General features: G+C 45.4%; 1 protein-coding gene across 1 annotated transcript; it reads right to left on the bottom strand.

Moving 5' to 3' along the window:
- Positions 1-75: 75 nt before the first annotated feature.
- LOC115098672 (uncharacterized threonine-rich GPI-anchored glycoprotein PJ4664.02-like) lies at positions 76-18041 on the bottom strand. Its single transcript, XM_029615470.1, has 3 exons — positions 16816-18041; positions 11001-11086; positions 76-676 (listed from the first exon to the last, which is right to left on the bottom strand). Exons 1-3 carry the CDS (start codon positions 17435-17437, stop codon positions 602-604), a joined length of 783 nt encoding a protein of 260 aa, XP_029471330.1. The 5' UTR covers positions 17438-18041; the 3' UTR covers positions 76-601.
- Between the last annotated feature and the right edge of the window lie 9806 nt (positions 18042-27847).

Raw genomic sequence — 27847 nt, 5'->3', positions numbered from 1 at the left:
CGGTATATAAAAATCTAAAAATAAATAAATAAATATTAATAAACCACCACCCCTGTCAGAAACTCTTGGCTGGGAAAATGAGGTATATCCATTCGGGCAAAGCTGATTTAAAACAACAACGTCGGAGTCAAGTAGCCAACTCTCTACAATACACAAGATATCAAGATTTTCCTCTATAATAAGATCATGAATAAGCTGAAGCTTACTCCTCACTGTCTTCTGCTCTCTGCATCCTTTTACTTTATTTTTTTTTTCAATTTCTCTTTATTGAATTTTTAATAAATTACAAAGATAATTTATACACTTTGTAGTGAAATACAATAGCAGACAAATCACAATGATATTCCTCAATAAAATTACAAATATGAACATCAAGAAATAATATCATATCTTTGCGCTTGTCATTGCTAAAACATCATAGAGGTAATACTTGCAAGAGGTTCCTGTGCTATATTAGATAGGGATTTCCAAGAAATATTCTAACAATTACAATTGTATAATTTACGGCCATTATCCTTTTACTTTATGTTCAGCTATGGAGGAAACTTTTAGCAGATTGGTTTCTCCCTGTGGAAGTCCCAGCTTCTTGAGGAGCTGCATTTTACATGTTTCGTATCCCTTTCAAGGATGAAGTCAATGTCATATCTGGAAAATGTTCTTTTATAAATCGATTCAGCTGAAAATAGAATGAGTTTCATTATAGAGATACAGAAAATATGAGGGCACATAATCTGCTCACTTTATCCTCACTTCTGCTCTGCTATCATGAATGCCTATTCCTCTGACATTTTTACATCTAGATACAGTGTTTTTTCCTGTATGTCAATGAATTTGTTATAAAGGCAGTTTAATATATTATAGTATCACCAAGACTAGATAATTAGAAGATTAAAGTTATTCTGTGTGTCTATAAAGTTTGTTAAAGAAAATAGTTTTTGGTGTGTGTTAAGAGCTTGCAAAAGTAAATTCTTTTTACTGTGGGAAAGTGTGAGAGCAATTTCATGGAGAAATAATCAGTGGTGTTCGATTTTCCCACCCACCCTCCCCATCTTTCACTCACTACTGACACATAAATAAATTGTTACTCATATTAGAAGATTAACAGGAAAAGTTTTCTGAATTAGAGATGTACATCAGCTGAGTAATAAACTGACTATAGCAATTGAAAACTGCATGCACTATACAGTATAGTGGACGTATGGCAACTAAAAAGAGGTTGAATTAACACAAATTTCAAATGTGTTAATTTAACCCCTTTATCTATGTCTTAGCAATTGATAACTGTAGTTCTATTGCACTAATAATTAAAGATTAAAAGCAAAAAAAATGTAAGAAAAATAAGGAGATGGAGGGGTTATTTTTGACCAACGATTATACAGTATAAAAGCTTGAATTGAAACCGCTGAGCAACAAGCTGGTGTGGTTTCTGAGGTCTTTTCCTCCGTTTGGATTTAATTGATAATTAGAGTCACATTTGCAAATATATTTGGACATTTTAATTCATATTAGCTTATTAATTTATGACTATGGAATGTATTCGGCTCAGCTTTATATCTCTGGTTATGTAATATCAAGAAGGGGTTAGACATTGCTCTACCCACCTTCAGCCCCCACTCCCAGACCACTAACTCACTACGGTCTTAAAGGTTTTCAACCGAGAATCAATCACGGGTCCCCACATTAATGTGGATTTATGCACAGCTTACTCTAGAAGGCCTTCAGCATGCATTATATCATGCATATCTACGCAGGTATTTGTTTCGCACGGATTTTCTGCGCATATCTAATTTGCATGCCGTCCCCTTATTACATCCCACGGGGGTGCCTGCTTTTGCCATGCGCACTAAAAAAAAAAAAATGCGCACAGACAACTGGCCCCGATTTCACCACGGCTCTTATTATATCGGCCCTGATATGAGTAAAATTGATATTGTCGTAATCCGTCACAAAGAATCTTTGACAGTTCAAAAGTAGAAGAATAGACACAGGCTGTAGGGGCTGAGAAAGGGGACACCGGCTGTGAGAAGAATAACAGTAGATGAGGGGAAGAGAAAAGAGGATACAATTAGGTGGCAGGAACTTAAGAGGAAGAGAGAGGTGAACTGAGAAAGGAGCTGCATGGACAGAGTGGTGGAGGGGAGTGCTGATGGGGAAGGCAAACCAATAGAAGGGTTATGAGAAGAGAGGGGATCATCTTGGAGGGATAAAGCAAGAAAAGGTGAAGAGGAAGATGGAAGTGGCAGGAGGGGTGATATTAGGAGGAGGTGAGACAAGATAATGAGCTGTGGAGAGACAGCTGGTGGATAGAAAGAGATATACACATGGAGGAAAAATAACAAATGATAAAGAAATTAGAGGAGGACCAGAAAATATTATAAGCTTTATAAGAACAAGGAATGAGACAGAGAGAAAACTAAGAGAAATCCAAGAGCCAGTAGAGACAGAGGATAAATTAAAACTACAGACACAAAGGTTGGAAAATAGCTTATTCAAAGTTTGGTGAAGATTTCTGTGCTAGCTGGGCATGATCAAGGGAGGGGAGAAAGTGATATCTGTCCTTTTCTTCCATCACTGCAGTCAACGGGGTAAATAAATAAGGTATTTTACTGGAAGGATGGAGAAGAGAAAGGAAGTTGTAGTGGCATGTATTATCACGTAGGTTCAAAATCTCTCTCTTGCAAACTAGCAGCTCCAGTATTGAGAGAGGCTGAGGATAGGGTTGCCAACTGGCCTCATATTTTCAGGACAGGTTGATCCAGTACTGGTTTTATCCCATTGCATGCTGGGACTTCTTTTGATTTCCCTATTGCATTCTCTAACAAAAGCAAGAATATAAGTACCTGCATGCAGGGGAGTAAAACCAGGCCTATTTTAGATCGGCAACAATCCGATGCCACCTGGTGGTGGTACCAGAGCAACATGTGCAACCTTGGATCCCTTAAAGGAGAACCAAGAAAACAGACCAATCCAAACTAAAATTCAACAGAAACAGTTAATGTGCCTGTAACTCAAAAATGAAATACAGCGCACCGGGGTAAATCAAATGTTGAAGTATAAAACATAATCCGGGGGGACAGGGGGTGAGCAGAGCACACTATTTAGTGTCCATTACCTGGCACAGGAGTCAACTGAGCCAGTAGACACAGCAAAATAGTGCTCTGGTCGAAGACGGGAGCGCACCAATGCCCGGAACAGGACCTCGCAGCCCATGGGAACCTCCCCGTCCAGTTGTTGCCTCCTGGTCTGATGGATGGTCATTTTTGCAAGGCTAGGAGGAGACTGATGAGGAGATCCTGTGCTGGGGTTCGAGACTTGGTACGTACAAAAAACAAACATGTGGTAAGAGAAATGAAGCCAGAACTGCAGAAGAAGGTTTTTGAGGAAAATAAAAAAAAGGGGCTGCAGCCTGGCACAAAAGAAGTAAATTTACTGAAAGACGGACTCTGATATCCCACAAAAGGGACAGGATGGCGAGGAGTCCATGAAATGGGCTAAGAACTCACCTGTGCTGAGGGCACCATGCAAACTTCTCCAGCTCAGATCCCCGGTGGGCCTTGGAATATGCTGGGAATAGAAAGATGCCCACCGGGGCTTCTCGCCCTCAAATGGTATTTATTTATTTATTTATTTTTGTATACTGACATTCGATCGAGATATCACATTGGTTCATATAACAACTGAACAGTAAATAAGACATGGGCTGCTTATTTTTTACAGTATAACTTAGAACAGTTAACAAGATACTAATTATAATACATGTGCTAATGTAAAGATGGTGGTTAACGTATGGAAAACCGGGCTTAGGAGAGGTTGTTTTTACAATATAACTTAGAACAGTTTTTACAATATAATTTAGAACAGTTTATAAGAAATTAACTATACTGCATGTGCCAAGGTAAAATTGGTGGTTTGCATGTTGGATACATTCATACTAGGAGGTAGGAGGGATTAGGCAAGACAGTTTAGAAGCGGATAAATAGGACCGAGGAAAATGGGATTGGCTAGGGGTAGGGTGAGGAGGGGGGAGGGGTGAGACAGGGGGGTAATATATTTTGAATTTTACAAAAAAGGGGGGTAGAGGAATGACAGGGTTTAGGAATGTACAAAACAGGGTTTAGGAAGGTACAAAACTTAGATTGTAAGCCCTCTGGGGATAGGGAATACCTACAGTACCTGAATGTAAACCGGTGTGATATCTCGATTGAGATCGAATGTCGGTATATAAAAATAATAAATAAATAAATAAATAAATAAATGGGGGGGGGGGGAGGATGGGTGTGGAGGGAGGGCTTTGGGATAGCGGGGGTGCTTTCACTTGTAGGTGTGGCTAGAGCTGAGGAGTGTATTATTGTGGTAGAAGAACATCCCGCCAGAAGGTATCTGGATGGGAGATGAGGGTGAGGAAATGCATAAAGTGTAGCACAAGCAAGTAGATATTGTGCCTCGGATGGTGCAGAAATGTGCCAGAATGAAATCAGACAACCTGGATGGGTAGTCTGGGTGGGGAGGCTGAAGGAATTCGCAGGGCATGCAACTGATAAACAGATCCAGACACATGGGGCTCTGACTCTCGTGGGGACATCCAGTCTGCAGAACCCCCTCGAGGAAGGAGCACTCATCGGGTGTTATGGTGTTCCTGATCTCCTGGAGCACACAACGGGTGAGATGAGGGGTTGTAAGACCCATGAGATGGGCTAGGGTCTCTGGTGTCACCCACTCACATTTATCGTAGTCCAGGAGATCCCCAACCTTTGTGATCCTGGCCAGCATTAGCCAACGGTGAACCATGGGGGACACAAGCATGCTCACACCTAAGCATGGGTGAAGAGTAGAGGCTCAGCTAAAAACTCTATGCTCAAGGCTGCTGGGACTTCTCTGGTCTTGGAGAACAAGTTCTGGGCTTTAATCAGAGCTTGATAAAAGGCTAGTATTGCAACATTTCCCCATCCAAGCTAGATGACAAAAAGCTTCAGGGAGTGTATCCACCTGTCTTCCTACTAAAAGCCCGAAATAATTGGCTCTGTTGATCCTTGCCAAGGATGCGACAGAGTACACCTGCTGACACTCCTGTGTCCCCACTAGATCAACCTGGTCTTGGGCCACAATGAGTACATAATTGGCATATGCCAAAAGAGTCATCTGCATCTCGGGTTCCTGCAGCGCCAGCCCAGTAAGCCTCCTGCATAGGAGGTGCAGGAAAGGCTCAATGGCTAGTGCATACAGTTGCCATGACAAGGGGCACCCTTGACATACTCCTCGCCTGAATGCCAGAGGTGCCATTAGGGACCAACTGACCTTCATGAGGCACTCTACAGAGCTGTACAGGAGTTTGAGAAAACCCAGAAAGTGTGGGCCAAAACCAAACACCTGCAGGGTTTCCATGAGGTATCCATGATCCACCCTATTGAATGCCTTCTCTTGGTCTAGAATGAGAAAGGGATCGGCAGACCAGTCCTGCGAGTGAGATGGATCAGATCCCGGACCAAATAGATGTTATCAAGGAGCCAAGATGGCTGACACATAGGGCGCAGGAGAGAGTTGCTCTGCTGTCCCGATTTCTTTTTACAATATTTCAGCTAAGAATTGCTTGTTAAAAATGCCGCATACCCAAGCGTAAGGCGAAAGTGAGAGATAATTTACCAGAAATGGAGTTTGGACTGATGGGACAGCAGAGGATTGACAGCTTTCTCGTGTCCATGCCACAGACGCCGGAAGTGAGGGCCACTGAGAGGGAGGACCAGGAGCTCGGATCCCCTACTTTGGCCGAGGAAATTTCGCTTAGCCCGGGAGTGCCAGATACGCTCTCCCCACCCTGAGGTTTGGATGTGGTGGGGGAGGAGGGGCTGTCCGAGTCCCCGGGGAGGATTGGTGCTGATCCCAGGGCATCGGGTGTGGACGGAGAGTCCTTGGCCTTTCCGTGCGCAGTGTTGGAGGAGAGGAGAGAGATGGCCATAAGATCAATGAGGACAGTCTTGAAGCCCGGAGGCACGACAAGGCCTGTGCTCCCAAAGGATGCTGTACTAGCACTATCCTTTAGTGATGAACGAAAAAATAAAATTAAACTACATACATTTTGAATACGGTGATGTGTGTGGATGTTCTATTGTCCGTACCTTGAACTTCCCTGGGTTCTATTCTCCCTTCTCTTTGTGATAAGCTTGTTTAAAGAGCCATGTTTTTAAACTTTTTCTAAAGGTTTTGATGTCTCTTTTTAATCTTAACTCTAAGGGCATGGTGTTCCATAGTATAGGTCCTGCCAAAGAAAGCACCCTTTCTCTTACTTGTGTTAGTCTTGCTGTTTTGATTGATGGAATAGTTAGGCGTGCTTTGTTGGCTGATCTCAGGTTTCTGTTAGGGATGTGTACACAAAGGGCTGTGTTCAGCCATTCTGCTTTTTCATTATGTATTAATTTATAGAGATGTGAATCAGAACCGGAATCGGTTCCAGTTTCGTGGACTATTGGGAAATTATTTTTCCCGCGGTCCAATCGTTTTTTTTTTTATCGGCTGCGCCAAGCCGATAACCCAAAAACACAGCCCGACCCTTTACAATTAGTTCTTTAGTATCCCCCCACCCTCCGGACCCCTCCAATCCCCCCCCCAAAATTTTTAAGTAACTGGTGGTCCAGTGGGGGTCCTAGGAGCGTTCTCCCGCTCTCAGGCCGTTGGTTGCCAATAAAGAAAATGGTGCCGATGGCCCTTTGTCCTTAGTATGTGACAGGATATCTGTGCCATTGGCAGGCCCCATGTCACATGGTAGGAGCAATGGACGGCCGGCGCCATCTCTAAAAATGGTGTGGTTCCTGGCTGTTCCTGTCCAGGGCTTCGAGGGTACAATTAAAATCACCCCCAAGCACCATAGCTTCGTCGATATCCAAGCTGTCAAGATAGGTTAACATCTGGCTGAATAACTGCTGCCTACTGGGCCCTGCGCTCGGAGTGTATACATTAACGAAATTAACGATTCTGCACTTGAGCCAGACCCTGACATGCAGCAGTCTTCCTGGCATGGCGGTCTTTACATAAAGCACCTCAGGCTGAAAGGTCTCTGCAAACAGTGTCACCACCCCACAGGATGTAGCAGAGAGGTGGTTAAAGAAATCACTGTCGCGCCACTCCAGCAGCCAGTTGGCCTCATCTGCTGGAGTGGTGTGGGTCCCTTGGAGGAAGTTCACAGCATACTTCTCCCCTCGCAGGAAGCTGAGTACCTGGAGTCTCCAAAACCCCAACCTACAGCTGTTGACATTGAGTGTGCCTTCATTAAAAGCCATCCTCTGTCGATGTTATTCTCAAGTCCTTACTTGAGGAGCTTGAGGCTGTTATAGAACTTACAGAGATGGATAAGTTCGGCCATCCCTTACAGTTTGGTTGATGGTTGGCTCAGAGAATGGCCCAGACCAGTCGCAACAGCAATTCTGCATCTGGTCACTTCTCCAACACCAAGCGCTCCTTCTTTCTGAGATGCAGGGTTCCCTCCAGAAATTGAAGGCTCTCCTGTTTTGGAATGATGGGAGCCTCAGAGTTTGCATGCTCTGCACTACCTACAGACTTATCATCTGACTGTTCATCATCCCTTGTCTCCACACTGCTGAGGATTTCAAAGCTTTACCCATGATCAGGGAGAGACTTCCTCCTCAGATTGATCTTAATTGGTTCCTCATTGCCCCGAGATGGTGTCTCTGATTGTGAGGGACCCGTGGACTCCCCAGTAGTGGAAACTGGAGGTGCTTGGTATGGCACCTCTAGAGCTGAGGAGAAAGTTTCCAGCAAAGTGACAGGCACCCACTCCAGGAGCTCCTCCGGAAGGGTTATGCTCACCATTACTGGAATCTCAAGAGAATGGCTAGTGAGAGGAGGAGCAACCTCTAACTAGGCTGCAGGAGTTGCTTCCTCTCCCTACGGTGTTTCAGTGGAGCTGGTCTCCATGGTCAAGTCCAGGGTCAATGAGAGTTTGGAAACCCTCTTCTTCCTTAGCCATTGTCTCTGGCTTCGCCTCTCCTGATGCCAAATCTGCCCAGCTAATTGTCTCGACCTCGGTATCTGTGACCGGGTCAGACCTGGCTCCCCACCCTGACCAGGTGGTAACCCCAAGGGGCTCTCCCTCTCTCTTCAGCAGCCTGGGTTTCAGAGGTCTGCAGGCCAGCTGGTGGTGCTTGGAGAGAGAGGCAATGGATTTCCTCTGTGGTTCTGCCAGGAGGAGGATTTTCCACCCTCCCGAGCCACGATGGTGGAGGGGGAATCTCACCAAAGGAGATCTGCTTGGGGACTTGCTCTGCCCACGAGAGCTGATGTTTCACGGTTCGGGCCACTGATTGCTTTGAGTTCTGATGCTTTTGGCATCTGCTCCAGGCCCTTGCTGTTATTTGGGCCTGGATTCTCAGAGTCCAATTCCAAGTCCCTTGTCCAATAAGTGAACAACATCCTCCTCCTGTCTTTGGGAGCAGGCTTTTTCTCCCCTGTGCACTTACTCCACACTCAATCCACCCCCGGCTCCTTCCTTTCCCTCTGTCCAGTCTTTATTTCTTCTCCAGCAGAGGTGTTGTCACATGAAGAGATGATATGGAAGGGGTCGAGAGTTTTCGATACTTCCTCCATGTGGGTGGACTCAGATGTGGATATTGTCAGGGAAGGCATTTCTTCTCCTTCCTTAAGCTGCTCCATTATCTTTTTGGCAGCGGCCAAATCTCTAGAGGCTGTCCCTATCCCCCCTGCTGAAATTGGGGGGGCGGCTAATGTCCTCTGCTGATAGAGGTTGCTTTTGGGGTGGCTGCCACATTCCCATCAGTTCCCTACAAGTTGGATTTTGCAGGGTGATTACCAGTTTGTCATCTGAGGCAGTTCCCTGCAAGTTAGAATTTGTGGGGGACACTGCCACATACTCATAGGGGGAGGTCCTCTCTGAGGTGGGTTCTGCAGGGGTGGCTGCTTCATTTTCATTCAAGGTGCTCCCTGTGAGGTATTATTTGCAGGGGTAGCTTCCTCAACAATACTGGGGTGAGGAGCAGACCTCTTTGGGATGGGAATGGAGAGACTGCATTTTCACTGTCACTCTGGCATGCCCTGTTGGTTTTCTTTGCAGCTTTTTTTGCATGCTAGAGGAAGTTTCCAACTTATTGCCATATTTGGGAGTAGGGGTTCTGGCTGTGATGTTCCTGGGGACCTCTGAGATGGTTTCAGAGCCCCCCCCCCCCCCCCCCCCCATCAAGGTCTCCTGTTCCTCGGCACTGGCAGTTATGTTGGGGGGGATGGGCATCTGCAATTTTGGCAGTGGAGGGGGAGACCCGAGTGGTGTCAACTAGGTGGGTCCTAGCAGAGGTGGTAGGGAGGCTAGGACCTTGGCCCTCAGAGGTACAGCTGGAGTTTTGGGTAGAGGCCTTTGTAGCTGCTATGGTGTTCGTAGCAGCAACAGATGAGGGGGCAGCTCGGGGGCAGTAGACTTATTGGCTTTCTTTGCCTTGGGGCATACTTTGTGGGTATTCCCCACCTCTCGGCACAGGAAACACCTCACCTCCTCCGTGCTATAGTAGATAAGTGTGCGGGGGCTCCCTCATGTGGGATAATAAAAGAGCCCTCCACGTCCTCCCTTCCCTGAGGCAGCTTCCTGGTCACCTGCAGTCTATAGGGCAGGGCATGGCATAGAGTCCTGTGCCTGCACCCCTGGGGTATCACGGTGATGGGAGAGCGAACCTCCTCCAGGGTACACAGGTGACCCATTATTACTGCCTCAGGAATCTAGGGTGGCTCATTTGATAGCACCACCTTGGTTCCGGGGACCTCCAGAGACTCAACTGGTACAAAGACCACCCTCCACCACTATACAATTGCCGTATGTATGGCAGCCAGCGTATGGAGGAAAAATACTATGTTTCCGTACATCCTGCCAGCCTCCACGATGGCTGTAGGACCCACCACATTGGCTAGTGCCATGACATGGTCCTCGATAGTTGCCCCTCCCATTGCTGGACACCTTACCCCGTGCCCTCCGGGTTAGCCCGTGGAAAGGGTAGGTGACATGTTGTATTGGGTATGGGACTCGACTGCCTGACCCCCGGCTGTGGTGCTCATCCTACGTCCCTCCCGGCAGAGCCCCCAGCTGCCACACCGACACCATCGCCTCACGGGAACTCCTTTGCTGCGGTTTGACTGCAGCAGAAGTGGATTCAATGACCGGGGAGGAACTTGGGCTCTGAGCTTTATCCTTCTTGCGCCCTGTTGCCGCCTAGGGTATTTTAGTAAATCCTGCAGCTGCAGGGACGCCGCTTGTTTCACTGGCTGGCGACGCAGCCACCTCTGAGGTGGAAGGAAGGGGTACTGTCAGCCTGAATGGCTGCCTCAGTGGTGGGCAGTGGGCAGTGGTAGGCAGAGACCCCCTAAAATAGGGGGTCTCTGCCCCAGCAGATAGCAGTGCTGGGACGGGAGTATTGTGCCCAGCTGCAGCAGAGATGTCATTATTAGCTGTTGCTGGGTGAGATGCTGCATTTTGAGAGGGTGCAGCTGCAGCTGATGTTGTTGCTGCAGCTTTTGGGGTGCCAGCCAGAAAGTTGCAGATGTTCTTCTTTGGTATTGACTTCCAGCTGGCACCTTCCCCCCCCCCCCCCCCCATCTTTCTTAGGGCCTGCTTGAGTGATCGTTGTACTATGTGACTCATCATTAAAGTCCACATGAACCGAAGCACAACAATCAGAGAGCCAACGTCAAGACGGTAAGCGATGGGGGGTTGAGGAGGCACTAACGGGGAATGCCAGAGTTGAAGGGCATGGAGGAGCTCTGGCCAGCGATAAGAGGGAGCCCCGAGAGGGCGAGAAATCTCGGTGGAAGGCAGGTTCACAAAGGCCGAAGAGAAAGAGAGAGCAGAAATGGTAAAACCAAAGAGCTGAAGCTCAAGTGCCTGCAGCCTTAGAATGAGGGCCCCTCTTGTTTTACCCCGGTAAAAGGTGCCTGAGTCTTTACTCTTTGAAAGGACGACAAGAACAAAGAACAACCGAAATTTACCACCTTACCTGGAGTAAAATCCCGTTTCCAATTGTGACGTCTGTGAGATTAAGGCGGGAGGATAACTTCAGTGATAAAATCAGGTGGATCCTCTCTGCACGAGAAAGAAAGAAGAAAAATGGGGTAACGTTCTCTTCAAAGCAGCAAGTTGTAAGGAGCCTGGCATTTAGCCTGCAAACAGACGACAGAGCGTTTCTCAGGAAGGTCAAGGCTCTTTGCCTTGGATACGTGCACCCTCCGTGAGAAGTCCCCCGGTGAGCGCCTGTAAAACAGCGCCGTAGCGAGAGGGGCAGGAGGGTCAAAGCCCCCAGCACCGGGCCGTAGGGGGGTCCCCGGAGGCCTCTCTTAACATTTGTTTTCAGCCACAGGCAGGAAGAAGGCGAGAGATGGCGTGACCCTCAGCATTTCTATAAGGAGGATAGTGGTAGTGGTGGGAAAGGTGTGTGTGGGGGGGGGTTCACACAAATGTATCGGCGTCCCGGGCACCAGAGATCCTTGCAATGTCACGGGTGTAAAAAGTACATGTGTAAATCACGTTACATGTGCAGGTTTACACGCATACCTGCCGGGGATTTTGTGAAAGGGCCAATTAAGGGCATAAAAAAAAAAAAGGTTTTATGCATGTAAGTGGCTTTGAAACTTGCCCCCGCTGTAGGCAAGTGGAATTTAAATCCCCTTCCAGATGTCTGCAGTAAACCCGAGGTCGCCGATAAGGTTGCCGTGCACCTCCGGCTTTAGGACTCGATCACGGGTGCTCACTGGAAAAGCTAACTGCACATAAGTCGGAAGAAACTAAAAAGCTAGAAATGTCCCCAAAAAAATAAGAAAAAAAGTGTGCCGGCGGTCAGGTTAGGAAAAGGGAGGCTCTAAAATCGAGCATCCATTTCCCTAAGGGACCGACCGCCGCCTCTCCCGAGCTCCCACTGCCCAGGAGGCTCTTAGGGGCGCGCGATTTCCCCCCAACGCCTCCTTTTTACCGTGGCAGCTCATTTTGCATGTAGCATCGGGCGCCCTGCAGAGGTGGATCGGCGCGCGTCAAGGGAGCAGGGGCTCAAGCATGAGCGCCCCTTTGGCACGCGCCGACGTTGCATGGGCCGGATTGTGAGGATTACTTAATGGCTTGTGGTCTTCTACTAGATTTGCTGTTTGATTATCTTGTCGCATTGAGTTTGGAATTATGTTCTTATGCGGCGTTCGTGCTATTCCAGCACATCAATGAGGTCCATATTCAGCCACTCTCCGGCTGCCTAAGGAAAGCTGGGTAAACTTATTCGTCCAACTTGGCTGAGATATTTAGCGGAAGGCCACACACCGCTGAATATACTCTGCTGTTTTAAAGTTAGCTGGAACGGTTTATTCAGATAACATCAGAACCAATGAATAGCAGTCCTAAACTTACCCGGCTGGAGTCTAAGCTGGATAATGCTGAACATCCGTGTTTTTCTGGCTTATTCAGCGGAACAAAATGTCCAGCTTGCAACACCCCTGCCCTGCCCCCTACTTGGCCAGATAACCTTGTAGCCGAATAAAAAAACGATCCAGCTGTGTGGGAGGCAATAACTGAGGCAGGATATTCAAACAGTGACATTTAGCTGGCTTATGATTTTGAAAATCATATTGGGGTAGATTTTCAAAAACGGCGCGTTCGTGTACTTTTATTGGCGCTCCAGGCGCAAACAAAAGTACGCGGGATTTTAGTAGATACGCGCGTAGCCGCGCAAATCCTGGATCGGCGCGCGCAAGGCTGCCTATTCCGTGTAGCTGGCGTGCGCCGAGCCGCGCAGCCTGCCGCCGTTCCCTCCAAGGCCGCTCCAAAATCGGAGCGGCCTTGGAGGGACTTCGCTAACGCCCTCCCCTCACCTTCCCCTCCCTTCCTCTACCTAACCCACCCCCCCGGCCCTGTCTAAACCCCCCCCCCCCCCACCTTTGTTGGGGGATTTACGCCTCCCAGAGGGAGAAGTAAATCCCCGCGTGCCAGCGGGCTTCTGGCGTGCCTAGACGCAACCCGTGGGCGGTTCCGGAGGGCGTGGCCATGCCCCCGGACCGCCCCAGGCCAAAACCACTCCCCCGGGCCCGCCCCCGAAACACCGCGTCCCGCCCCAAAAACGGCGCGCCACTCAGCCCCGCCCCCGACACGCCCCCCTCGGAAAACCCCGGGACTTACGCGAGTCCCGGGGCTCTGTGCGCGCCGGTGCGCCTATTGAACATAGGCGCACCGGCGCGCAGGGCTCTTAAAATCCGCCCCATTGTGATTACTTGGAGGGGGGGTGATGATGTACTGTGTACTATAGCATTTGGGAATTAGGGGGGGTAATTCTGTAACACCCGTAAGGAATGTCGGCAGATGCGTGCATAAGTTACACCAATATTCAGGGCAGACTGGCGCACATATATAAATTAACTCGCCGAAGCTACCTGCACACAATCACACCTGCAGAAATGTTTTGAAATCCAAAAGTATGCGCAGAAGTCCAAACTCCTTCCCCATAGCGCCTCCGCTCAGCTTGGGTAAATTCACGTGCATTCAGGACACCTCTGAGTGCAAGTCCTTTTCAACAGCAGGCCCAACTATCTGGAACGACATCCCAGCTGACCTCAGAATGGAGCCCTGCCTACCAACATTCAAGAAAAAACTTAAGACCTGGCTTTTCCGCCAAGCCTTCTCAGATACCCATGACACACAATAGTCGACAGAACTTCCTTTAGGAGCAATGGATTTCCATTTTTACCCCTAAGACCAGAATAAGAGCCTCCTGACTGCTCTGTTCATACTAATAATGTCTCCGCTATCTCTAGCCTTTCCTTCCTTCCAGCAGTCTATGCCTCCAAGTTTAATTTCCCTGTTAAATGTAACTTTGCTTTTTTCATGTTCAACCTTTTGTTTTTGGTTACTGTTCTTGGTTCAGTTCCCCTATTCGATGTGAACCGACCTGATATGGTCTCTACCATGAAGGTCGGTATAGAAAAGTGTTAAATTAAATAAATAAGTCAGGCAGGTGAGTTTATAACAGGCCATTTCCATTGTGAAGCACCATTTTACCACTTGTGATGATGTCTTTGCAAGTTTACCCTCCCTATTCTTAAGATTTTTTCTTGCTCAGCTGTGCAGAGCTACCCAACCACACCCCGCACCCTCAGGCAGCCACCAAAGTTGTGGGCATGGACGGTTTTAGCCCTTATAGTGTGGAAGGGGGTTCCCATGCCCTGGGTGGATGTCTTTTGTATGCTTTTAGCTGTAACACTGTCTTCATCTGCAGGTGAGTATTTAACGCCTCTGGGTTTTTCCCTTTCTAAGGCCTTGCTTGCGTTGCTGTCCCTGCAGTCCTGCTGCCAGGTAGCTGGGCTGCTCATGGGCAGCTGCCGTGACTCTTGAGCTGCTGTGAGATTCCAGTGTGCCTCGGAGGCAGACCACGTCGGGGCCCTCTCCTGCTAGGAATGGTCACCACTTTGCAGCCAGTTTGTAGGAATGCAGGGTGAACTATGAGGTGAAGCACCAAAATATCAATTACTTTCACCTTACAGGAGAATTATTATCAAGATATCTTTTTACCTTTTTGCTGCTGTATGCTTTGGGAATGAGTAAGTAGATGATACAGTATGTTGTGATGATACTATGTAATATCTTTATTTTTACATTTTGACCCCACAAGAGCCAGTAGTCATTTAAGGTCAATGGATGGCTTGCCTGCATCAAGGATGGTTGCTGAATTCATTAGATTCAGTCACTGGTGAGTACTATGCTTTCTCATCACGCACTATTTCAAGACTCGGCAACAGGCAGCAACTGAAATGATCAGGGTAAAACAGAGCAGGATTTTCTGTCAAACTGAACATTTCTTGATGCAGTTAGTCTCTAGCTATGCAAGTCCTACCTCCATTGTAGGCTTTCATTGTTCATTTCTCAGAGGAGGAGGACCTCTTGCATCATTTACATTCAAAATGTTATTGAATCCTGCAAATACATTTACCTCTGTCTTTTTAAATAGCCATAACTTGATCCTTGCCTAGAATTATTGATGGACAGATTAAAAATATTTTAAATAAATAAATACATTCAGTCCATGGCTGCCTCACAGTTATGTCAACAGTGTTATAATAATAATGATGACCAGTTGTGCTGACGGGTGGGGATATTTTTCAGATAAATTACTTATAAGGTTGCATCTATTAAGGTGGACCTTTAACCAGCCAACTTAAAAAATGCTAAAATTCTCAGCTACTTTGGGATTTAAATCCAAGTGTCTGAATTGCAAAGTAATAACTTCTAATGCAAGTTATTGTTTCCTGATGTTTTCAATTGGCTAGATTGACGTGTGTCTTTAAGAACTGTAATCTAGTCACGTCTGATGCAAGTAATTCTGACTTCAGCTGAACTACCAACATGGACTGCCCATCCCCCAGCTAGAAACAGAGAAGCATAAATGCTGGTAGAAATTGACCAATTGGTCCACTCATTGGGGTAGATTTTCAAATAGCGCGCATAGGCGTACTTTTGTTGGCGCTCCAGGCGCCAACAAAAGTACGCTGGATTTTAGTAGATACGCGCGGAGCCGCGCGTATCCACTAAAATCCTGGATCGGCGCGCGCAAGAATATGAATTCTGTATAGCCGGCGCGCGCCGAGCCGCGCAGCCTACCCCCGTTCCCTCCAAGGCCGCTCCGAAATCAGAGCGGCCTTGGAGGGAATCCTCTAACGCCCTCCCCTCACCTTCCCCTCCCTTCCTCTACCTAACCCACCCGCCCGGCCCTGTCTACACCCCCCCCCTTACCTTTCTCTAAGCACAACAGCAAATATCTACACCCCCCCCCTCCGGGAGAAGTAAATCCCCGTGCGCCAGCGGGCCTGTTGCGCGCCGGGACGCAACCTGGGGGCGGGTACGGAGGGCGCGGCCACGCCCCCGGACCGCCCCGGGCTGTAGCCACGCCCCTGTACCCGCCCCCAAAATGCTGCCAACACGCCCCCTAAACGCCGCGACAACCGGGCCCGCCCCCGACACGCCCCGACACGCCCCCCTCGGAGAACCCCGGGACTTACGCGAGTCCCGGGGCTCTGCGCGCGCCGGTGAGCCTATATAAAATAGGCTCACCGGCGCGCAGGGCCCTGCTCGCCTAAATCCGCCCGGTTTTGGGCGGATTTAGGCGAGCAGGGCTCTGAAAATCCGCCCCATTGTGTCTAACCACTGTGTTGTGACAGGTCTTATTCCATCTGTGTTCTTCTCCTATCCTTCTCGTTACCATTACTGTCCCTCTGTGTCTATCCCATCCTATCCCATGCTCACCTTCCAATAACCTTACCCGTCCATCTTCTCTCACTAACACCCCCCACCAGGACCTACACCCCACTCCTACCCCCTCAAACTAATTAAGGAACTACAAACCTCTCACTTAACTTCCTGCTTTTAAAACATGTTACTTAGTACAAGTCACACTTATCACCTCACCCCAATGACTTTTGTTTTCACGTCTATACAACTTTGTATAAAACCATTATACATATCAACTTATTGCTTGAATCCCTTGTACATATCTTATCCCCTTGTGTCTGTTTTCACCCTCCCCCCGCCCCCCCCCTTTGTCATGACTACCCCTACCCCTCCCTCCCTAAGTTATTTAGTTTCTTGCTCTGTTACTGCATTAGTTTCTTGCTCTGTTACTGCATTTATGTTACATACTGTTATTTGTAAAGGCTTCTGCCTATATATGTTATGGTTGTAAGTTACATGTAAACCGGCATGATGTGCAAACGGCTGTCGGTATATAAAATTAAATAAATAAATAAATAAATAAATAAATCTCATCTAAGTAAAAGTTATAATAAGATTACCTGTAGGCAAGGTTGTTGTTATTGGTGGTGGAAGACTTCCTATGCTTGTAGAGCTCACAGCCTCTGCTGTGTTTCTTGGAGTTTTAGATGCACTTGATAAAGGAGGTGAAGCTGTGCTATTTGTTCCTGTGGTACTGGCACAGTCTATCGGACTCACTGTCACTAGAGGTTTCGTAGATGCTTCTGTACTTTCTGTTCCTGTTGTACATTCAGATTTTAACAGAACAGTTGTCATTTCAGGGTTGGTGGTACCTGTTCTTGTTGTACTTACAGATGCTATCAGATGTGTTGTCAGTACAGTGGTATTACTTTCTGCTGTGCTCCATGTTCCTGTGGTACTTACACATTTTATAAGTACAGGTGTAGTACTTTCTGCTGTGTTGTTTGTTGCCATGAAACTAACAAATTCTGTCAAGCCAGATTGTAGAGGTATAGATATTGTCCCTGTGCTTTCTGTTATTGTATTACTCAAAGATTGTTTCAGACTAGCTGACAGTATAGATGTAGTAGATAATAATGTAATTACTGTCCCCCTGTTACTCATAGACTTCACCAAGCTAGTTGTCAGTATAGGTGTAATAGCTGTTTTGGTTTCTGTTCCTGTTGAATTATCAGATTTCATTAAATGAGTTGAAAGTACAGACAAATTAGATGCTGCTGTGCTTTCTATTCCAATGGCAGTTCCAGATTCTATCAAATGTGTTGTCAGAATAGGCAGAGTATTTTCTGTGGTGCTTCCTCTCAGGTGTGTTGTCAATGCAGATGTAGTACTTGCTGTTGTGTTTCCTCTGACTGAGGTACTCTCAAATTTTGTCACACTAGTTGTCAGAACAGGTGAAGTAGTTCCTGCAGTGCTTCCTGTGGTACTTATAGATTCTCTCAGCTGTGTTGTCAGTACAGGTGTAATATTTGCTGTTGTGCTTCCTCTGACTGAGGTACTCTCAAAGTTTGTCACACCAGTTTTCAGAACAGGTGAAGTAGTTCCTGCAGTGCTTCCTGTGGTACTTATAGATTCTCTCAGATGTGTTGTCAGGACAGGTGTAATATTTGCTGTTGTGCTTCCTCTGACTGTAGTACTCTCAAATTTTGTCACACCAGTTGTCAGAACAGGTGATGTAGTTCCTGCAGTGCTTCCTGTTCCTGTGGTACTTATATATCCTCTCAGTTGTGTTGTCAGTACAGGTGTAATATTTGCTGTTGTACTTCCTCTGACTGAGGTACTCTCAAATTTTTGTCACACCAGTTGTCAGAACAGGTGACGTAGTTCCTGCAGTGCTTCCTGTTCCTGTGGTACTTATATATCCTCTCAGTTGTGTTGTCAGTACAGGTGTAATATTTGCTGTTGTACTTCCTCTGACTGAGGTACTCTCAAATTTTGTCACACCAGTTGTCAGAACAGGTGACGTAGTTCCTGCAGTGCTTCCTGTTCCTGTGGTACTTATATATCCTCTCAGTTGTGTTGTCAGTACAGGTGTAATATTTGCTGTTGTACTTCCTCTGACTGTAGTACTCTCAAATTTTGTCACACTAGTTGTCAGAACAGGTGAAGTAGTTCCTGCGGTGCTTCCTGTGGTACTTATAGATCCTCTCAGGTGTGTTGTCAGTACAGGTGTAATATTTGCTGTTGTGCTTCCTCTGACTGTAGTACTCTCAAATTTTGTCAAACCAGTTGTCAGAACAGGTGAAATAGTTCCTGCAGTGCCTCCTGTTCCTGTGGTACTTATAGATTCTCTCAGATGTGTTGTCAGGACAGGTGTAATATTTGCTGTTGTGCTTCCTCTGACTGTAGTACTCTCAAAGTTTGTCACACCAGTTGTCAAAACAGGTGACGTGGTTCCTGCAGTGCTTCCTGTTCCTGTGGTACTTATAGATTCTCTCAGATGTGTTGTCAGGACAGGTGTAATATTTGCTGTTGTTCTTCCTCTGACTGTAGTACTCTCAAAGTTTGTCACACCAGTTGTCAAAACAGGTGACGTAGTTCCTGCAGTGCTTCCTGTTCCTGTGGTACTTATAGATTCTCTCAGATGTGTTGTCAGTACAGGTGTAATATTTGCTGTTGTACTTCCTCTGACTGTAGTACTCTCAAAGTTTGTCACACCAGTTGTCAAAATAGGTGACGTAGTTCCTGCAGTGCTTCCTGTTCCTGTGGTACTTATATATCCTCTCAGTTGTGTTGTCAGTACAGGTGTAATATTTGCTGTTGTACTTCCTCTGACTGTAGTACTCTCAAATTTTGTCACACTAGTTGTCAGAACAGGTGAAGTAGTTCCTGCAGTGCTTCCTGTGATACTTATAGGTCCTCTCAGTTGTGTTGTCAGTACAGGTGTAATATTTGCTGTTGTATTTCCTCTGACTGTAGTACTCTCAAATTTTGGCACACCAGTTGTCAAAACAGGTGAAGTCCTTGCTGTTGTGCTTTCTGTGGTATTCTCAGGGATTGTCAGAACTGTTGTTAGTAGTGTTGAATTAGTTGCAGTTGTGCTTTTCTTTCCTGGTGTTTTATTAGATTCTGTCACACCATTTGTCAGTAAAGGTAAAGGAGGTGAAGCTGTGATTTTTGCTTCTGTGGTACTGGCACAGTCTATCAGAATCACTGTCACTAGTGGTTTTGTAGATGTTTCTGTACTTTCTGTTCCTGTGGTGCATTCAGATTTTAACAGAACAGTTGTTAATATAGGGTTGGTGGTACCTGCATTGCTTCCTGTTCCTGTGGTACTTTCAGATTCTATCAGATGTGTTCTCAGTTCAGGTGAAGCAGTTACTGTTGTATTCCCTGTTACTGTGGTACATTCAGATTTTATCAGGACAGTTGTCACTAAAGGTGTAGTACTCGCTGTTATGGTTTTTGCACCTGTTGAAATTTCAAATAAATAAATTGTATAAACTAACATACAAGTTTTATTCATTTTAACTGTCAAAGGATTTTATCTTGTATTTATTCTATGATTTTCTTTCTTCATGTTTTATTGTATTCTTATAAATACAAATAAATAATTAAATAAATAAATGATCATCTTTGAGGTTTTTAACAAATATATGAAAATACTGAGGCAATAGTGTAGAAAACATTAAAGTATTTATTAATGCCATCTGATATAGTTTCTCTTTGAAAATTTGCATAAAGTTAGTATGTAAAAGCCCCCGTGTAGTTTGCAATTTTGCGGGGTGTTTGAAAATTGTCCCCCTTAATGAAGTATAGGGTGAGCCCTGGTAGATTTCCCAAAAGAGCAAGGGTATAATTAAAGAGTGACCCTCAGGATGGGGAATTTTCAGAGGAGTGTCTGTGGGTTAATCATTGCTTTACCTGCAGAAATAACCCTTTTGAAAAACAGTACAACTGCTATTTACACCCGGCATGCTCGTAATAGTAAGTGCACCGGGGAGAGGCATTCAGGGGGCGGATTCCAGGTGGGGTTTGCATTGACGTGCATATTTTTCGAGTTTGAGTAGTTGGTGTCAATTTATGTGTGGTCATTTTTAAATCTAAACGGACACTTAGAGAATCGGTGTAACCTCGGGATATAAGGTCTGATATAAAATTACCCCCATAGAGTACAATTTTCAAAGGCATTCATGTGGGTAAATAGTAAGCTACTCATTCATGTAAATTGTCTGAAAACTGTGCTGTCTCGATCCTCCTGAAAGATCTTGCTGTCGTCCATAAAGAGTATTAAATTTCCCAACCCACCAAGTGGATAAACTTTAACCAGATAAGTCATTATCAAGGTAAAATTTACCTGTATTTAAAGAGGTAGGACGGGGAGTATTCTGGGGTGGGTGTCTAAAACTTATAAAGTTAGCACTGATAATTCAGGTAGACTTAGCTAGATAAGCCTGGCTGGTGAAAACTGCCGTAAATTTAACCCCAACCAGACTTACCAGGGTATATTGAGCATTAGCCTTATCTGTCTAAGTGCCACTGAAAAGCAGGGTAAATCACTCACCAGTCCATCTTCTACCCATGCACTCCTTTCCCTGTGATAACGAGGCACAAGTTGTACAGCTCTAACACTAAACTTTCAAAAGGGAAACTTTGATAAAATGAGGAAAATAGAAAAAACTGAAAGGTGCAGCTGCAAAGGTTAAAAGTGTTCAATAGGCATGGACATTGTTTAAAAATACAATCCTAGAGGAGCAGTCCAGATGTATTCCACCCATTAAGAAAGGTGGAAGGAAGGCAAAATGATTACCAGCATGGTTAAAAGGTGAGGTGAAAGAGGCTATTTTAGCCAAAAAAAATCCTTCAAAAATTGGATCCTTCTGAAGAAAATAAGTTAAAGCATAAGCATTGTCAAGTTAAGTGTAAAATATTGATAAGACAGGCGAAGAGAGAATTTGAAATGAAGTTGGCCATAGAGGCAAAAACTCATAATAAAAACTTTTAAAAATATATCCGAAGCAAGAAACCTGTGAGGGAGTCTGTTGGACCGTTAGATGACCGAGGGGTTAAAGGGGCTCTTAGGGAAGATAAGGCCATTGCAGAAAGGCTAAATTAATTCTTTGCTTCCGTGTTTACTAATGAGGATGTTGGGGAGATACCAGTTCCGGAGATGATTTTCAGTGGTGATGAGTCAGACGAACTGAACGAAATCACTGTGAACCTGGAAGATGTAGTAGGCCAGATTGACAAACTAAAGAGTAGCAAATCACCTGGACCGGATGATATGCATCCTAGGGTACTGAAGGAACTCAAAATTGAAATTTCTGATCTATTAGTTAAAATATGTAACCTATCATTAAAATCATCCATTGTACCTGAAGACTGTAGGGTGGCCAATGTAACCCCAATATTTAAAAAGGGCTCCAGGGGTGATCCAGGTATCTATAGACCAGAGAGCCTGACTTCAGTGCTGGGAAAAATAGTGGAAACTATTCTAAAGATCTAAATCGTAGAGCATATAGAAAGACATGGTTTAATGGAACACAGCCAGCATAGATTTACCCAAGGGAAGTCCTGCCTAACAAATCTGCTTTATTTTTTTGATGGGGTTAATAAACATGTGGATAAAGGTGAACCGGTAGATGCAGTATATTTGGATTTTCAGAAGGCGTTTGACAAAGTCCCTCATGAAAGGCTTCTAAAACAACTAAAAAGTCATGGGATAGGAGGCAATGTCCTTTCGTGGATTACAAACTGGTTAAAAGACAGGAAACAGAGAGTAGGATTAAATAGTCAATTTTCTCAGTGGAAAGGGGTAAACAGAGGATTGTCTCAGGGATCTGTACTTGGACCGGTGCTTTTCAATATATATATAAATGATCTGGAAAGGGATACGACGAGTGAGGTTATCAAATTTGCAGATGATACAAAATTATTCAGAGTAGTTAAATCACAAGCAGACTGTGATACATTACAGAAGGTCCTTGCAAGACTGGAAGATTGGGCATCCAAATGGCAGATGAAATTAATGTGGACAAGTGCAAAGTGTTGCATATAGGGAAAAATAACCCTTGCTGAAGTTACACAATGTTAGGTTCCATATTAGAAGCTACCACCCAGGACAAAGATCTAGGCATCACAGTGGATAATACTTTAAAATCATCAGCTCAGTGTGCTGCAGCAGTCAAAAAAGCAAATAGAATGTTAGGAATTATTAGGAATGGAATGGTTAATAAAACGGAAAATGTCATAATGCCTCTATATCGCTCCATGGTGAGACCGCACCTTGAATACTGTATACAATTCTGGTTGCTGCATCTCAAAAAATATATAATTGCGATGGAGAAGGTACAGAGAAGGGCAACCAAAATGATTAAGGGTATGGAACAGCTCCCCTAAGAGGAAAGGCTGAAGTGGTTAGGGCTGTTCAGCTTGGAGAAGAGACGGCTGAGGGGGGATATGATAGAGGTCTTTAAGATCATGAGAGGTCTTGAACAAGTAGATGTGAATCGGTTATTTATACTTTCGGATAATAGAAGGACTAGGGGGCATTCGATGAGGTTAGCAAGTAACACATTTAAGATTAATCAGAGAAAATTCTTTTTCACTCAACACACAAGCTCTGGAATTTGTTGCCAGAAGATGTGGTTAGTGCAGTTAGTGTAGCTGGGTTCAAAAAAGTTTTGGATAAGTTCTTGGAGGAGAAGTCCATTAATGGCTATTAATCAATTTTACTTAGAGAATAGCCACTGCTATTAATTACATCAGTGGCATGGGATCTTCTTAGTGTTTGGGTACTTGTCAGGTTCTTGTGGCCTGGTTTGGCCTCTGTTGGAAACAGGATGCTGGGCTTGATGGATCCTTGGTCTGACCCAGCATGGCAATTTCTTATGTTCTTATGTGTGCGCTATCAGCCTAAACAGGGGGTTTGAAATTTACCCTCTTCAGCTCTCCTAAGTGAGAAATGTGCTTTCAGCTCAGGCACAATCTCATCTTAAGATTCATCTGCCAGTGACACCAGAGGCACCAGTGTGGGTAAGATCACAAGAGTGCCTTATCCCACAAACCCTCAGCTGAGCATGTCTCTCCTCAGTGTAGCCCAATTTCTTCCAATAACACAGGACACGACTGGTGGGAGACACTAAAACATCAGTTCCAGATGCCAATCAAGACACCATACACTGCAGGTAGCACCCCCTGATTTTGTCATTTACTACTCAAAACAGCAGAGGAGGATGAAAGATGAATGTTATGCACACCTTCCATACAAAGTCCATCCAGTATCAGTTGACAGAATAACAACAAAAAAATGTTCCCTTTAAATCTGTTCAGCAAGGCAGTTCCAGCCCTGGAAGCCTCTTTAGATTCCAGAACTGAGACCTTTCCCACTTCTTTCAATCAAGAGATCAATTTTCAGAACTCTGCATGGATTGTTGCACAGTTCGTGGCTACTCTTTGCCATGGACTTTGCACCATTTCTAAAGGGGAAAGTACTACGCACATGCCTTCCCATTGAAAACTGCCAAGTGAAAAATTATCCACAGAGATTTGCACCTCCTCTTTCTATGAATACTTTTTCCCTAAAAATCAAAACCTGTTGTTTTTGAAAATGCACAATCTCCACCAACCTAAGCCCACCTCTGAACCCACATAAATATAGGCAGGATGATCCCCACATGTACTTTGTCTGTATACAGTTGGGCAATTTTCAGACAGGGGTAAATGGATTTTGAGAATTGCCCTCCAAATCAATAGGCACAATACCCAGCCCTCCATGTAGTACCTTTGGATCAGGTCCTGGGTCCCAAACCAGTGCAACAGCAGGCTGATCTGATTCTCTGGATTCAGGTAGGAAACATCGCAAACCAGAATCTCTCTTTGGCAATTTTTCTCATCCAGCTGGCTGGCAAGAGAGCAACAATAGTTATTAAACTGAAGAACAAGAGAGCTGCATCGGCTTAATCCATCTCTCCACTGGGAATAACCTCTGGAGCTGTGTTCACTGTCCCACTTGTTTCCTCCTGCAAGCCCTCCTTCTCCCTCTCTGACCCTGGCGGGCACACGCCACCAGTGCCCCCCTATCACAGGGATGCATGGAACAGGGTGATATTATCTCTGATACAGAGCATGGCTCAAGGGTCATTTTAGCACATGGCCAGAAGTGTCACACCAGTTTCATCTGTGTTGCTGCTGTCTTGAAGGTACGGAAAGAAAGATGCTAAGCCAAACCAGAATCATTTTTTACTGACTCCATTCCTCTGTTGAGGAGCATAAGAGATGCCACACTGGGTCAGACTAATGGTCCATTGAGCCCAGCCTCCTGCCTCGCACAGTGGCTAGGTCAGGGTGACTTGGGAGTACCCGGCAGGTTCTCAGACCAGAGTTGCTTTTCCTTTAGACTACTGCGTGTCTTTTTTGATTGATGGAGCCATATTTAGTTCTCACCCTCCTGGTCTAATGTTTTTCTAACAAGCTTCCTCATTTTTTTGTGTAATTCTTCTTTTGTGCGTGTAAATGCTTTTGGGTAGATGATTGTTTTGGAGTTGGTTCCTCCTTCCAGCATGGTGAGTTTCACCACCTTACAGTCACTGTTACACGGCGGCTCCTCTCCAGTCAATTCCAGAAGACATTCTTCTTCTCAGGGAAGGAACCTGAAGAACCAGTTCAAACTGAGGGGATCATGGGAGGAGGCTGTCTAAATAAATCTTATCCCCTAGACAGTAACAAGATACCAGTAACTTAATGGCGTTCATCCAAATATTCTAAAGGGGCCTAAATATGAAATTGCAGAGCTACTGCTAATAGCATGGAACTTATCACCAGCACCAGCCTCATGAACAAGGGCTAAATTGTGGCCAAGTTACTAGGTGTCTGGGCTGAATTATTATTTTTTTTTTTTGTTTCTTTAAAATGAAATAATCAACCAACAAACAAACAAAAAAAAAAAAAAAAAATACAGTTCTGGGATCCACTACACTTACCTTACCCCCTTACCTGGGTTCAGTGCCAGCCACAACCACTCCACTCCGGGGTGCCCTCATAGTTTTCCACTCCATCTCTTATCCCATTTCTGGGTCTTCACTGGGCAGGAGTGATCCACAGTTGCTTCTGTCCTGCTGCTGTAGTTTTCAAATTGGTGCTGGCAAACCTGAACTAGAGCCACTTTGAACAACTGAGTATATTGCCTGCTCCATTTAAGCCGATGGGTAGAATATGAGAGGGGAGGGTGCCTGGGTATAGTGATGAGCTGAAGGACCGTGTTTTGGGGTGGCAGCAAGTTTTGGGGGGGGGGGGGTAAGGGGTAGAAAGTCCTAGGTTTGATTGCACCAATAACATTTTTTTTTTTTTTAAATAGGCAACAAGACATGAACAAAATGCTTTCTTTTTTTCATTTTGTTTTCAAATGAAAACAAAACAGGAAATTTCATTTAAACAGAAGCACACCACTGCAAATTAACACTCATCTTCAGAAAGGGCTCCCAGGAGCCCGACTAACAGAGGCAGGAAGAATGCAGACACGGTTATTTTGCCCTGGTGCAGCGTTGACGTTGACAACGTTGGCAGCAGAGGCGAGGAAACCAAGCGTCTCGGGCGGCTGAGAAAACTAAGCGAAAGGAATGAAAAAAGCTCTTCGTGTATGAAAAGCTTTTGCCAAGACGCAAATGAAAAGATAAGTGTATTACTTACTTGCATCCTAAAAATTGATCGTGCGATGAAGACGAGACAGTCTCCACTGCAAAACTGAAAAATATTCATGTTGGGCGTGCGAGTTGAATAACGATCGCTGGAAAGATACCGTAGTCTCCGATCGTTTCACATTCAGCTGGTGAATTTCAAGTGTGTTTGCAATTGTATCAACTGAAATTGGCACCATTTGAAAGAATGAAAAGAGAGACGATTGAGGATTGATCAAGACTGGCGCAGATCAAACGCACTAGTGGCCAGAAAAAACAGATTTTAGAAAAAATAGAAAGAAAACAAAAAGATGTGGTGAGACCTATGATTGCAGCGACTGGACAATGAGAATCTCTTGATTCAGACACTCTACCAGTACTGAGGTCGCCCTCTTTCTATGAAAAAAATTGTCGTTTAAAAAAATTAAAAATATTTTTGAGATTGATAAAAATTAAAAGATAAGGTTTTAAGGTAAAATCAAAGACGGTGGAGACATATTAGGATAATCAATGGTTGTGTGTAATGCATGGCAGCTGAGGAGAATTAGAGGCTATGTGCGTCAGTGCTGGCTCTGCCTCTGGAACACACATGCACTTTTTCTGAGTGCGCATATATCAGTCTGCGTGCGCCCCACCCAGCTATTTAAAATTTGCGTAGCTCCCACTTGGGCCGCTTACGTGCATAAATGGCCGTTTTGGCACGTGCAAGGCTTTTAAAATCTACCTTATAATATTTATTATTTTTCTAGCCCATTTTCCCAAGTAAAGAATGCTTACAGGACGCCAGAGTAGAGTCCTGAGTCATTTCTATCTCACAGTAAGTGTTTCTCCTGGAGGCATGGGAGTCCCCTGCTGCACACACCCAGTTCTGACCCAGAACAACATGCCTGGGCCAGACCAGTACCACCGAAAACCCAAAAGGTTATGGGCCCAGAGAAGGCTGATGACCCAGAAAATAGGTTCTGAAACCAAGCAGCACTCATCCAGGAAGCTGCTGAAAGTGTGACTTTCCCAGCAGTCCCAGGGCACTATTGGGGGAGATCAGGGCCGGGAGAACCTAGAACTGGGCAGTGGGAGAGGAGAGAAGGGGTGTTCAGGCCAGAGCAGAAAGAACTGGAGCTGGGTAGTGGAGGTGGGGGGGGAGAGAGAAGAGTTCAGGGCAGGGAGAACTGGTTCAAGTTGGAGGAAGTGGGAGAGGGGCTCAGGCCAGGGCAGGGAGAACTGGTGCTGGGCAGCAGGAGGGAGGAAGATTGGTTCAAGGAGTGGAAACCTGGTTCTTGGAAGGAGAGGAAGGCAAGGAGAAATGAAATTAGGCAGGGAGAGATAGAGAGTGGTATTCGGTAGAGAGGCAGGGGGAAGTGAGAGAGAGGGGTATTTTACTGCTGTTTCTGCTGTTTAACCGAGAATTATATAGAGGTTTTCCTGCTCATTCTTTTGTGAGGCCTTTGATTTTCTCTTGTAGCCTTGGGGGAATGTGCATCTCTCATCTCTTGATATTTCTGTTTCTATTTTTTTGTTTCTTTTGCATTGCATACAGGGTCTGCTTTCTTGAGGTCGCCAGTTCATTTTTTTGTCTGCCCCTTCCTACTTCTAGTTTGTGGTCCCTGATTCTGCATTTGGTGAGGGTCTGTCTGTGTTCTGCTTTTCTGCTAGCATATAGCCTCTACGTAATAAGGATCTACAGACGAGAAGAAGATAAATCCCTCTCAGTGAAATACAACAGTAATTAAATCGAAAATTTCAGTCAAAAATTTGGAAACAACATCAGAAACGTTGTGTGTGTGTGTGTGTGTGTGTGTGTGTGTGTGTGTGTGTGTGTGTGCGTGTGTGCAGGAGCTCAAATTGACTGTGTGAAATAGACAAGGACCTTTTTGGTTGTTTTTCCAAATATTCTGCACTACCCCACGTGCTCTCAAACAGGCCTCTCATGCCACATCCCTGTCTGACTGATCTGTGGCTATGATGCCAGTGACTGGGC

Source organism: Rhinatrema bivittatum, chromosome 9 (assembly GCF_901001135.1).
Source record: "Rhinatrema bivittatum chromosome 9, aRhiBiv1.1, whole genome shotgun sequence".
Lineage (NCBI taxonomy): Eukaryota > Metazoa > Chordata > Amphibia > Gymnophiona > Rhinatrematidae > Rhinatrema > Rhinatrema bivittatum.
Note: the sequence above shows the minus strand (reverse complement) of the source record. Positions and strands in the feature narration are given on the sequence as shown.

What these genes read in the sequence shown, in the direction of transcription:
- LOC115098672 (XM_029615470.1), bottom strand. Translation starts at nt 17,437, where the DNA reads ATGAAATCTGATAATTCAACAGGAACAGAAACCAAAACAGCTATTACA. An exon ending in AACAACAACCTTGCCTACAG is followed by an intron (nt 11,087 to 16,815) that starts GTAATCTTATTA and finishes TTTCTCGTGCAG; the next exon opens with AGAGGATCCACCTGATTTTA. An exon ending in GAAACGGGATTTTACTCCAG is followed by an intron (nt 677 to 11,000) that starts GTAAGGTGGTAA and finishes TTCTATTTTCAG; the next exon opens with CTGAATCGATTTATAAAAGA.